Below are 13,280 nucleotides of genomic sequence, written 5' to 3'. Positions count from 1 at the left end.
CCTGCCTATGCACAGTACACTCAGAAAGCAGCCAATCAGCAGTGAAACTAGGGTTATACAGAGTTCATGAATATGGATGACTACATGGCTGCAAGTTTAATAATCCTCTAGTGATCACTTCCAACAGTGATTTTAGCATAACTACAGCAAGCAGCCCAGTAAGTAACTCATTGTGGAATTAGGGTCTCAGTCTCCACATTATTCTGCTCTTAGATTCTAATAATAGAGAAAGGGCACTTACTTCATTCCCATGCAAAATGAAAGATACGTTTTTACTTGGTGGGTAGAATCCATACGTTTTGCCTAAATTTTGCAGATGATCACAGTTACGTCTGTTAAAAATAAAATCAGTTTTTTCGTTATTGAAAGCAAAAAGTTTAACACAGATTCAGAAGGTATAGGAGTCAAACATCAGATAAAACAAACTTCCACATTAAAATACATGTATTTTTCAAACCTTTGTTCTTAGTCATAACATACAGTATAATTTTGTGAAAGGACCATTCATCATACATTGTCTTGTTTAGTGGTCTACCAATCAATGTAGATACATTATTACACATACACTATTCGTAAAAACCATGCAGCCCAGCACCGCCCAACAAATTCGTCATAGTTTATGCAGCTAAACTGGCGTGTCTTGCGATAGAAATTTACTCCAACCGCTGGCACACGAGAGCTGATGAATGTGTTACATTCATTAAGCGGAACAGACCTCTTAAAGAATTTGGTGCACTGTACTCCAGTGTACAATGGTCCAAGACCGGTGTCCAAAATTCCAAGCTTGGTGAACCGCCTCCCTTTATGTCCAAGTAAGGAGTTTGAAGTGCTATTCAAAACTCCTCAAAGACAATGTGAAGTTTGGCAATGTAATGTACTATTTCCAATGAGGCTGAATGTATTTGTTGGTTGACCTGTATGTAGTCCTGCAAAGGTGGGGTTAATGTGTGAAGCTCACTCAGACTGGGGAGGAGTTATACGGGAAGACGAGAGGTGTTTCCTAAGAAGTGAGAATTAGAATTGAGAGTTTGTGGTTAGAGGACCTAAGGTCTGAGCACTAGCAGACTGTTGAGTTTGAGGTGTGTTGTGGAAACATACCAATACAGATAGTACAATTTAAAGTCTAAGTATCATGGCTTGACTCAACAACTCGATCCGGTGACCTCTGGTTGTTTGGTCACTTTCCCTCCCTGTTGGATTGCAGTTTGTTTTGTCTCGGCCCAACTGCCGTTAATTCTCTTTTCTTTCCTTTCCTTTGCCTTGCCTACTTATTTTATATTTATTCAGGTTTGTCTACTTCCTCGTTTTCTTTGCCCTATCACATCTTAGGAGGGGCTATAAATACTCGCCATGTACATGCCTTCAGTGCTGGCTATACTGTATTCCAAGGTTGATGGATCTTTGTAGTCCCGCTCCTCATTTTAGGATAATGTTGCTGAGTAATTACTTTTGCTTTTCTCTGCAAGTAATCACTTTTGCTTTTCTCTGAGATTTGTTTTGTGTTTCCCTTTTCAGCATTTTTCCATTCCGTTTCATTTGGGATTTTGATGAGTTCCACTTATTCCATAAGTCTTTCGGGGTTTCTCTCAGTTTCCTCCAACTTCCCTGTATGACTGTGTGAACACGTCTTTAGCTCTGTTTCTCACTGACTGCCTATGTACACTTCTTTTATGCTTATTGGTGTTTTGTGTTACACTTGGTTTGTAATTTAGGGCATAGTTAAGGACACACAGGCTTAGCCGATGTTGAGTGGGGGCACCATTGCGTAATATTAGGGTGCCAACCTCTGTGGTCAGGCAGGGACATAACAGCATCCGGTTTAGGGTACTTTAGTCTGTATTGGATACCTGTGGTTAACATCTCACCTGGTTTGTTCACCCCCATGTGAGTGGAAGCTCTCAGTTGTAACATCGAGAAATCGGAGAAGACTGTGAGAGACAGCGTTTGGTAAACAAGAAAAGACAAATGGATTGAAGCCTAGTACAGGGAGGTCGAGTGGGTTGAGAGATTGATCCAGGTGAATTGAGAGAGATGGATGGAGAAAAGACTTGTATCAGAGGGAAGTGAATTAAGGCCCCGTCACACACAGAGATAAATCTTTAGCAGATCTGTGGTTGCAGTGAAATCATGGACATATTGTTCCATTTGTACACAGCCACAAACCTGGCACTGATTTGTCCACAATTTCACTGCAGCCACAGATCTGCCGCAGATTTATCTCTGTGCGTGACAGGGCCTATACGCTATACTAGTGGAAGGCATCTTAGTTGTAAACACTGAACTGAATAATGGTCTCCATATTGGCACACAAATTCCTCTGTGGGGGATTGAGGGTGTGTCACAGCCTGAAATCTGTGACCCTCGGAAAATGTACACTATATGGTATCGTGAGGCGTCGTATCGACACAATCTCTCTAGAGGAGGACTAACAAGGGAGACTAGAATCATCACAACAATTAGCGGAACTGTAGTGGGATACAGGTGTGTGAGAGACATGCAAAAGGAACTGTTGAGTGACTTAACGAAAAAGTGTTTACGCCTGCTTATAGCAGGAGAACTGTACAAGAAGAACTGTACCTATCCACTGTATATAGTTGTTACCAAACTAAAGTTTAGTAAAAATCCAATTTTTGGACATTGGCCTCTCAATTCATTGTGAACCTAGCCTGCCATATCCATTGATAACAAGCAGTCTGCTAAGGTGTATCGCCCAGGTAAGGAGCAGAACAGGCTCACACACCTAGCCAGGAACCACAGTTTTATGAAGCGTGGCGGGGCGGGAAAAACGAGCACCTTGCCCACGACAACTGCGTCCGACCACGTTACATCTATAAAATTAAACAATTTATTATGATTAACAATATTTTTCTATATTTTGGGGTTTAAAACAGATAAGTTCATGTCCAATTAATAAAATACCTCTTGCACAAACTCCAGGTGGGACTCCCGATCGCTAGCAATGTTTTATTCTTGTGTTTATGGCTATGAATAGAATAACCAAACCAGGCATAATCATGTTCCCCGGAAATACTCCAGTCAGCTTCTTCCACAGATAAACTGCCTTGGAAAAGACATACCAGTCACTACATCCCATAATGCTATATAGAAACATGTATCCAATGTGTCCAGCATGGACATAACTTCTATCACCTTTAGTGGATTTTCTATGCCTTGCATAAAATGCAGCCACTACACCTCTCTGTTTTCCTCCACCGGGTGCATAAGGTGAGCCAACTACTAGGTCAGGCATCTTGTTTCTGTTCACATCAGCAGATAGTAGAGTCCATCCAAAGTTACAATATGAGAACTGCAATGTGAATAATATATACTTTCTTAGATGGAATGGCAAATATACAGTTTAATTTAAGTGTTGTAATGACATATCTTTAGAAATTACTTACTTGGCATTTTATGGTGACATTCGGGTGAGAGGGGAAACCTGTTTCTTTTGAACCATAATACACATATACAGAACCCTAGTATCAAGTAATGTAAAAAACAGTATTAGAAAATATCACCACAATTAGTAAAAGGTGTTTTAATCATGAAAACATTGAATTTACATGCAGCGAATATTGACTGACAACGACGTAACTATTGGGCTTGCAGACCGGACCCGAGGGTGGTGGGGTCACGCTGACCCCCAAATCCCACTTCAACTGGATGTGCCTCCAAGAACACACAGCTGAAATGCATAGAAGTGCAGGGAGCCATCAGGTCTTTGCACCACTAAACACAATGCCGGACAATCAGAGACTGGCTACTGATGAGGGTGTGCTCATATTTGGTGGCCCATGGCAGTGACGTCATGCGCCGGCTATAGTAGGCACGCCTATATCAGCTGCCAGCCACTGTGCCAGCTACAGAGGAGGACATCGCACAACATGGGAGCAGGGTAAGTTGAGTAGAATGCTTTGGCAGTTTTTTCTTCTGCGTTAGAGGCAGAGCAAGATTTATATGTACCAAGAGGAGGCCTAGAATGAGGTCATATACTGTATACCAGGATGGGCCCAGGATGAGGGACATATATAACAGGATGAGGGACATATATACTAGGATGGAGTCATATATTCCAGGATGGGCCCAGGATGAGGACGTATATACCAGGATGGGGGACATAGATATTAGAATGGGCTCAGAATGGGGAACATATATACAAGGATGGGGGACATATTTAACAGGATGGGGCATAGGATAAGAGGCAAATATACCAGGATGGGCACATATATACCAATATGAGGACATATATACCAGGATGGGGAATATATATACCAGGATGGGCCCAGGATGATGACATATATACCAGGATAAGGACATATATACCAGGATGGGCCCAAGATGAGGACATATATACTAAGATGGAGGACATATTTACTAGTAAGGGGTCCAGGATGGGGGACATTAGTATAGGATGGGGGACATAACTACATAATGAAGGGGGAGCGGGTTAAACTCATATATCTTTATGTTATTTAGAATGCCAGAAGGGCCCATACATCTAACCAATATGTGAGTGGGGCCAATATTAAATATCTAGCATTCCTGAAGATATGAAGTTGGAATCTAATGAGGTCATGTACCAGTATTTAGAGGTTGCTTCGATCATAATCATTAATTACTATTGAAGTGGCCTCGTCCCGACAGTCTGAAAGTGATCCAGCGGTTCCTTGGGTTTGCCAATAATTACAGGCAGTTCATCCTGCGTTTTTCATCCCTGGTCCTTGCCACCTCGGCCTTGACATGCAAAGGAGACAATCCGAAAGCATGAACCTCAGAAGCAGAAGAGGCCTTTATGTCCCTCAAGCAGGCCTTCGCTTCAGCCCTGGCACTACATAGACCAGAGATTAGCAGGCAGTTTATCCTGGAAGTGATTGCTTCATCCTCAAGTGCTGATGTGGTCCTCACACAGAAGTCTGCTACGGGTAAGACTGTAATCTGCGGATTCTTTTCCAGGGCTTTGACAATTTGATTGACAATCAGAAACTGTTGGCGATCAAGATGGCTCTGGAGGAATGGTGTTATCTGCTGGAGGGGGCGATGCACTTGGATGAACGTGGCCTACCTACAGTCAGCTCAGAGGCTGAACCCACGCCAAGCCCGGTGGTTGCTATTCTTTACTCTCTTCGACTTCGTGCTGCATTTCTATCCGGCTGAAAAGAACGTCAAAGCTGATGCGCTGTCGTGTTTATTTCTGTTGGCCAATCAGGAGGAGGATCCTCAACAAAAAATCAAACCTTCCAGAATGGTGACAGTGACTCCCATAGACATGTCCCAGGTTCCTCCCGGTAAGACGTTCGTTGCTGAAGCAGACAGGCAGCAAGTTCGTCCTTGGGATCAGTCCTCTTGGCTGGCTGGTCACGCTGGACAGAAGAAGTCGTTGCAACTGATTTTGTGGCAGTATTGCTGCCCTACATTGCAACAAGATGTCCCGGAGTTTGTGTCGGCCTGCCCGCAACAAGACACCGAAGGAGCTTCCTGCTGGTCCACTGCTTCCTTTGCCGGTACCATCTGCTCCCTGGCAGTACATCGGCATGGACATTATTGCAGATCTGCTGAAGTCCTCCAGTTGCACCGTCAACTGGGTAGTGGTAGACAGATTTTCTAAAACTGCCCATTTCATGCCCCTGACCGGATTTCCCTTCGTTCCAGTGCTCGATGAGCACTTCATCCAGCAAATCTTCTGGTTGCATGGTCTACACTCCATATAGTATCCAACAGAGGTGTCCAATTTACGTCTCGATTCTGGAGGGACACCTGCAAGTTGCTGGATGTCACCTTGGACTTCTCTTCAGCCTACCATTCGCAGTCCAACAGCCAAGGGAAATGGATGAACTAGATCCAGATGAACGTCCTGAGGCACTTTGTCAATCAGCATCACAGTGACTGGGTCTCCTATAACAATCACGTGAGTGAGTCCTTCGCTAAAGGCCACTTTACACGCAGAGATAAATCGTTGGCAGATCTGTGGCTGCAGTGAAATCATGGACATATTGTTCCATTTGTACACAGCCACAAACCTGGCACTGATTGTCCACAATTTCACTGCAACCACAGATCTGCCGCAGATTTATCTCTGTGTGTAAAGCGGCTTTAAGTCTCCTTCTCAGATTGTATATGGACAATGACCCAGAATTCCATTCCCAGTAGCGCTCACCTCCGGTAATCCTGTGGCCGATTCCCTTGTCAAGACATTCTCCGACATCTGGGCAGAGACCAAGTCCTCCCAGGAGAAATCCTCCATCCGTATGAAAAGGCATGCTGACAAGAGACGCCTAGACCCTCCTTTATTCCAACCTGGAGAGAAGGTATGGCTCTCTTCCAGATACGTCCGTCTCAAGTTGCCTTCTTACAAGTTGGGTACCCCCTTTATCAGTCCCTTTAAGGTGCTCCAGCAGATTAACGAGGTGTCCTACAAGCTGAAGCTCACTGCCCCGCTACGCATCCCCAACTTGATCCATGTGTCCCTCCTCAAACCTGTCATCCTGAGCCGTTTCTACAGGGATTCTGGTACCTCAGCCCCCCTGGTCAGTGATAAAGACACCTATGAGGTAAAAGCCATCCTTGCGGTGAAGGAGTTCAGAGGTAAAACCTACTACCTGGTGGACTGGAAGGGGTTCAGTTCTGAGGAGAGGCCATGGGAACAAAGGGAAAATATTAATGCTCCACATCTCCTTAATAATTTCTGGAAAAGGGAGAGCGTAAGTGGGGGGTACTGTAATGCCCATACTGGCACCCCCCGCACTGTCCTACCCCCCTCCTCCAGTGGGGACATCTGTTTCCTCACCTATCCAGATGAAAAACGGCGGAAAGAAAAGCGCAATAGGGTCTTACCCCAAAAGGGGAGGAAGATATGTAATAAAAACACACTCACCTATAATGGTTGTGCCAGTCACAACCACTATGCAGGCATATATAAGATCCAGGTCCAGGCAGCAGTCCCAAAGTTGGCTGATAACAGAGAGTGATAGAAGAAGGGTCTTAATTCCGCGCCAAGGACTCAATGGATCCAGGAAGAGATTTATGCTTCTTTAATAACATGCACAAGTCTACGCGTTTCTGGAGACACAGCTCCCTTCATCAGGACATTGGCAAGAGAACATCAAATCTGGTTTCAAGTGAGATGGTGAAGTATAAAAGAAATATATACTTTTACTCTTTTATACTCTTTTATACTTCACCATCTCACTTGAAACCAGATTTGATGTTCTCTTGCCAATGTCCTGATGAAGGGAGCTGTGTCTCCAGAAACGCGTAGACTTGTGCATGTTATTAAAGAAGCATTAATCTCTTCCTGGATCCATTGAGTCCTTGGCGCAGAATTAAGACCCTTCTTCTATCACTCTCTGTTATCCTCACCTATCCAGGCATCCTGCAGTGACTGTTCTGTCCCTGTCCCATGCTGCTGACTCTCAAAGCATCTGTGCAGCTTGCAAGTTTCCTGCCTTTGCCCGAAGGGTGTGCTCGCGGCCACGTCCCTTTTCTTAAAGAGCCAGCATCCCTTCACCTGGAAGTTCCTCTCAGCTTAGGCTGCTTTCACACATCCGTTTTTTCCTGTGCGGCACAATTCGGCGCTTTGCAGAAGAACCGACACTGGGGTTTTTTTTGCTGCCGGTTACGTTTTTTTTGCATAGACTTTCATTAGTGCCGGATTGTGCCGCATGGGCTTGCATTCGTTCCGTTTTTTGCCGCATGCGGCAGATTTAGCCGGTGCGGCGGCTGGATGGAACGTTGCCTGGCACGTTTTTTTGTCCGGCAAAAAAAACCCGCATTGCGCTGCATCCAGCCGATGCGGCGCGATTTGCAATGCATGTCTATGGACACCGCATGCGCCGTCCTGCGGCAAACACCGCATCCGGCCGTCGCATGTGGTTTTTCCACTGCGCATGCTCAGTTGCGTGCCGCAAGCGGCAAAAAACGGACGGGCCGCATGTAAAAACTATGCAAAGGATGCGGTTTTGTCGCCGCATCCGTTGCATAGGTTTTAGAGCAGGATTGGCAGGCTCTGCTAAAACCAGATGTGTGAAAGTAGCCTTAGCTGAGAGGCTTCAGCTATTTAACGTCCTTCCTCCCTTTAGGGAGTGCCTGGGCAACGTGTTAGTTTAGTTGCTAGTTCTCAGGTCCTCAGTGCTGCTGCTGCTGCTGTTACTGTTATTACTGCTGTTTATGACCTCTACCTAGTGTGCCCCTTTCTGCTGCTGCTGCGACCATCTACGCCGGCTGTCTGTTACCAAACAAGCTGTCACAAGCACCACGCTGGTCACTGTATTCATGCTGTTTCAATCAAAGACTGTTGCAGATGTCGCAGCATCAGTCTTTCCGAGTGGCACCCAGACTCACACCTGGAGCGTAACACCCTCACCATTAAACCCTCTGGTGAAAACCAGGTGTGGGTTTGTAGTCAAACCCCTCTGGGTTTTCTGTGTGCTGTGGCCCAGTGGGTCCATTATATACTTTGTTCACCCTGCAAGCATAACATGTACCAACCGCTTCACACGTAGATCTGCTAAATGAAGTGCATAATTCCGTTTTATCTAGGCATCCGGGTTCTTCTGCCACTTGGAGACCTTTTTCTAGGTCCATTTGGTGGCAGATTGCTAGGGACACTGAAGAGTAAGTATGTAAATTTAGAGTCTGTGGCAGGGCTAAAGCCTCTTGTCAAGCTCCTGACAGATAACTCTTACCTAACAATGTTCTATTGCAGCCCTGGACCCATTTGTCCATGGACTTTGTCACTGATCTGCCTAGCTCTAGTGGTAATAAAGTTGTGTAGGTTGTGGTGCTCCATTTTAGTAAAATGGTTAATTTGGTACCACTTTAAAAGTTGCCAACTGCTATGAGCTTAGCAAATTTATTCAGATAGCTTTTGGCGTAGTGTTTCCCCCAAATTGGAAATTAATCTGTCCTTTTCCTCAAATTATCATTCCTAGACTAATGGTCAAACATGATGAATCAAGAGTTAAGGCCGCTATACAAGCTACGATTTATCTGACGATATGTCATCGGGGTCACGGTTTTCGTGACGCACTTCCGTCATCGTTAGCGACGTTGTTGCGTGTAACACCTACGTGCGACTCCGAACGATCGCAAATAGGGTGAAAATCGTTGATCGTTGACACGTCATTCAGTTTTAAAATATTGTTCGTCGTTTGGAACGCAGCAGACATATTGCTACGTTTGACACCCTGACAACGACGAATAACATCCACACGACCGCCTTGGTCAAACAATATATCGCTGAACAATGTAGCGTCGTTTGTGAGATGTGTACGTGTGACCGCTACAAAACAACCTATGAGCGATCTTGGCAAATTGTAACAACGATCTGGGCGTGTCACATCGCTAACGAGATCGCTTGCGATATTGTTGTGTATAAAGCAGCCTTTAGAGCATGTTTTGTTTTCTCTAATCAGAAAGACTGGGTGAAGTCTCTGCCTCGTGCCTAATTTGCTCTAAATAACCATACCTCTACAGCTAGAGAAAAAGGTGGTCATTTTTCAGCCTTTCTTATCTTGGCCATATCCCTGAGTATGGCACACGTTGTGCTTTTTGATACTCCAGTAACGTTGCAGCTCTTAAATATGGCCAACCTGGTGGCAAATGGCATCTTGGTAGCTTCACGCTTGATTTTCCTCAATTCATGGGCAGTTATTTTGCACCTTTTTTGCCCAACACTCTTCTTGGGTCCCTGTTGGCTATTTGCCATGAAACGCTTGATTGTTCGGTGATCACGCTTTAAAAGTTTGGCAATTTCAAGACTGCTGCATCCCTCTCCAAGACATCTCACAATTTTTGGACTTTTCAGAGCCCATCAAATCTCTCTTCTGACCCATTTTCCAAAGGAAATGAAGTTGCCTAATAATTAAGCACACCTTATATAGGGTGTTAATGTCATTACACCACACCCCTTCTCATTACAGAGATGCACATCACCTGATTTACTTGATTGGTAGTTGGCTCTCAAGGCTATACAGCTTCAAGTAGGACAACATATATAAAAATTATCATGTTATCAAAATACTTATTTGCCTAATAATTCTGCACACGGTGTATATGTTCACCTCTCACTGCACTTCCTTGCTGGCTATATCTCTATGTGGACTTATTTCTGGGGAGTTCCAGCCTTTCAGCTTAGGGGTTTACATTTGAGGTAAACACCAATTGAGTGTCTATTGTGAGTCAATGTGTTTTTCTTCCAGGCCTTTAATCCTTTCATCTTATTTGAACTTGTTTCAGTTTATCTCACACTAGGTATCTGTTTGTGCCTGCACATCTTCTTCTTCCCTTGTACGAAGTGTGGTGGCCTCCCCTCTGGTACTTCAGGAGACATGGGAAACCCCTCGTTGGTCTTTGAGGCAGCAGGGACCAAGGTGGTGCTGTTAGGCTGCTTTCACACTGCAATTTTTTAACATGCGTGCTGAACTATTTTTGCTGCAAAAGTGGATCCTGTTTTTCCAAAGAGAAACTCATGCAAACGCATGTGTTATTTTACAGGATCCTGTCACTTGAAATTGTGGGCGGGTATTGGAGTCATGAGATTGGGAGTGAAGGCAACTGAACGAGACAGAGACAGACAGACAGACAGACATAGAGAGAGAGACTACCGCACCCATCATCACCGCACACACCGACACTACCGCACCCATCATCACCGCACACACGCAGGCACTACCGCACCCATCATCACCGCACACACACAGGCACTACCGCACCCATCATCACCGCACACAGGCAGGCACTACCCCCCCATCATCACTGCACACACCGGCACTACCACACCCATCATCGCCGCACATATGCAGGCACTACCTGAGTGACGTCACTGCTGATCGCGCAACTCACTTCAGTTGCTGCTCACAGAGAGCAGTCGTGTTCTACTGACATTCCTGTCAGCTTCATGTAGCAGAGCTGGATGCGTCGTGGGACCTCGTGTGGATTACGCCGGACCTGGAGGGGTATTTGGGGATTTTAATAAAGTGGTGAAAGAGGGTGTTATTTTTTGTCTTTTATTTCAAATAAAGGATTTTTTCAGGTGTATGTGTTTATTTACTTTCACTTACAGGTTAATCATTGGGGGTGTCTCATAGACGCCTGTCATGATTAACCTAGGACTTAGTGGCAGCTATGGGCTGCCATTAACTCCTTATTACCCCAATTGTCACCGCACCAGGGCAATTCAGGATGAGCCGGGTAGAGTCTTGTCCTGGGACTGTTGCTTCTAATTGATGCAGCAATTCCGGGCGGCTGCTGGCTAATATTTTTAAGCTGAGGGGCTCCCCAACGTGGGGCTCCCCTTCCTGAGAATACCAGCTTTCAGCCGTGTGACTTTACTTTGGCTGGTATTAAAATCGGGGGGACCGCATGCCGTTTTTTTAAATTATTTATTTATTGTACTGCACGATATAGACCCACCCACCAGTGGCTGTGATTGGTTGCAGTGAGACAGCTGTAACTCAGCATGGGGGCGTGTCTGATTGCAACCAATCATAGGCGCCGGTGGGTGGGAGAAGCAGTGAATACGAGCTGAAATAATGAGCGGCTGGCATTTTTAAAACAGGAGAAGCCGCCAGAGCAGTGTGACAGCCGTGCAGCGCCGCGCCCCTTGATTAGTCAGTATGAGAGAGAGGGTGGGAGGGAGAGACCGACAGAGAGAGAGAGAGAATGACCGACAGAGCGAGAGAGAGAGTGCTACCCTCGATCCAGCCTAAAATAATCACATTAAGATAAGCTGTAGAGAAAAAAACTGGCATGATAGAAGGAAAATAGCCACAATTTTGAAACCAGCATGACTATTAAGCGGGCTTTACACGCTACGAGATCGCTACAGCGATCTCGTTGGGGTCACGGATTTTGTGACGCACATCCGGCCGCTGTAGCGATCTCGTTCTGTGTGACTTCTAGGAGCGATTTTGGATCATTGCAAAAACGTCCAAAATCGCTCCTCGTTGACATGGGGGTCCTCTCCCAATTATCGCTGCTGTCGCTGGGTGAAGTTGATCCTCGTCCTTGCGGCAGCACACATCGCTACCTGTGACGCCGCAAGAACGAGGAACCTCTCCTTACCTGCCATACGCCAGCAATGAGGAAGGAAGAAGGGGGGCAGGATGTCCGCCCCTCCGCTTTGATTGGGCAGCCGCTTAGTGACGTCGCTGTGACGGCGAGCGAACCGCCCCCTTAGAAAGGAGGTAGTTCGCCGGTCACAGCGACGTCGCCGAGCAGGTAAGTACGTGTGACGCTGCCGTAGCGATAATGTTCCCTACGGCAGTGATCTTCACATATCGGCATAACGATAGGGGCGGGTGAGATCACGCTCGACATCACTAGCATCGGCTAGCGATCTCGTAGTGTGTAAAGCCACCCTTATAGTCTAAATCAGCAGAGAAATTGACTTCAACTAAAATTATGTTCAAAATTGTTCTCCAGTGTTTATGTTGATGTTTGTCTCACATTAGCAATGGTCATTGGTACAAAGGAATATTTATTTTCTAAAATTAATAAGTAACCTTTCATGTTAATTAGTAATCTATGGATGCTTTATTTTCATCCTTCTTACTTTGTATGTAAGTTGGCTAGCCCCAACAGAAGGAGCTCCCACAGCTAGATCTGGTTGCCCATCCACATTGAAGTCCAGCACTGCAACGGAAGAGCCAAATCTGCTGCCATACTGTAGAGTAAAGGTAAGTACATGACAGTCTATAGCAGATAAGTTTCATTATAGGGTCTTTATTCTGTCTTACTTACTGGCTATTTGCTTCCCATAAAATTCAAAGGTAAAGTTAGTTATATGCTTAAAGAGTTTATTTGCTTTCACTTATTTTTGTAGGAGCTCAATGCTCCCAGACCCTGGCTTCTTCCTTTGGTGGGGAGGCGGTTAAGAGAGTGGTCCTGATGATTTACAGTTCAAACTATAAACATGATTGTGTCACTTATCCAACCTGAGCGCACTCTCCCAGGCTACTAAAAGAGTCAGCATTGCCTCTGCATCATGGAAGAAGCATGGGGAGGTTGAGGCTGGCATGATCCAGCGATATGGCCAGCTTTGGATCCGTGCAAGCAGACTGTAAAATATAAAGCCTGTTAGTGGCACACGCTCCATACCCAGTTAACCAGCCAATCTCAGATTGCAAGGTGACCAGTAACACAGGAAAAGAGGTGTACACTAAAAAAAAAAATCCTTTCAGAGTATTTTTGATAAGAAGTAAATTGCAAAGTTCCTTGTTTTTACAAGCACTTTGTAATTTTAACCACTAACGAAATATAGACAACCCCTTTAAGATACTGTA

At 45.3% G+C, this 13,280-nt stretch overlaps 1 protein-coding gene across 1 annotated transcript in view; it reads right to left on the bottom strand.

The window, feature by feature from the left end:
• The window catches only part of GPLD1 (glycosylphosphatidylinositol specific phospholipase D1), an 89,794-nt gene that overhangs the window by 21,749 nt on the left and 54,765 nt on the right, over positions 1 to 13,280 (bottom strand). Inside the window, exons 15-19 of the mRNA XM_075316432.1 lie at positions 12,551 to 12,661; positions 3,402 to 3,476; positions 3,151 to 3,307; positions 2,920 to 3,061; positions 242 to 332 (exon numbers count right to left, since the gene is read on the bottom strand). Of these exons, the coding sequence (XP_075172547.1) occupies positions 242 to 332; positions 2,920 to 3,061; positions 3,151 to 3,307; positions 3,402 to 3,476; positions 12,551 to 12,661 (576 nt within the window). The remainder of the gene's footprint in view (positions 1 to 241; positions 333 to 2,919; positions 3,062 to 3,150; positions 3,308 to 3,401; positions 3,477 to 12,550; positions 12,662 to 13,280) is intronic.

Source organism: Anomaloglossus baeobatrachus, chromosome 6 (assembly GCF_048569485.1).
Source record: "Anomaloglossus baeobatrachus isolate aAnoBae1 chromosome 6, aAnoBae1.hap1, whole genome shotgun sequence".
NCBI lineage: Eukaryota > Metazoa > Chordata > Amphibia > Anura > Aromobatidae > Anomaloglossus > Anomaloglossus baeobatrachus.
This window is presented reverse-complemented; position numbering and strand designations above follow the sequence as displayed.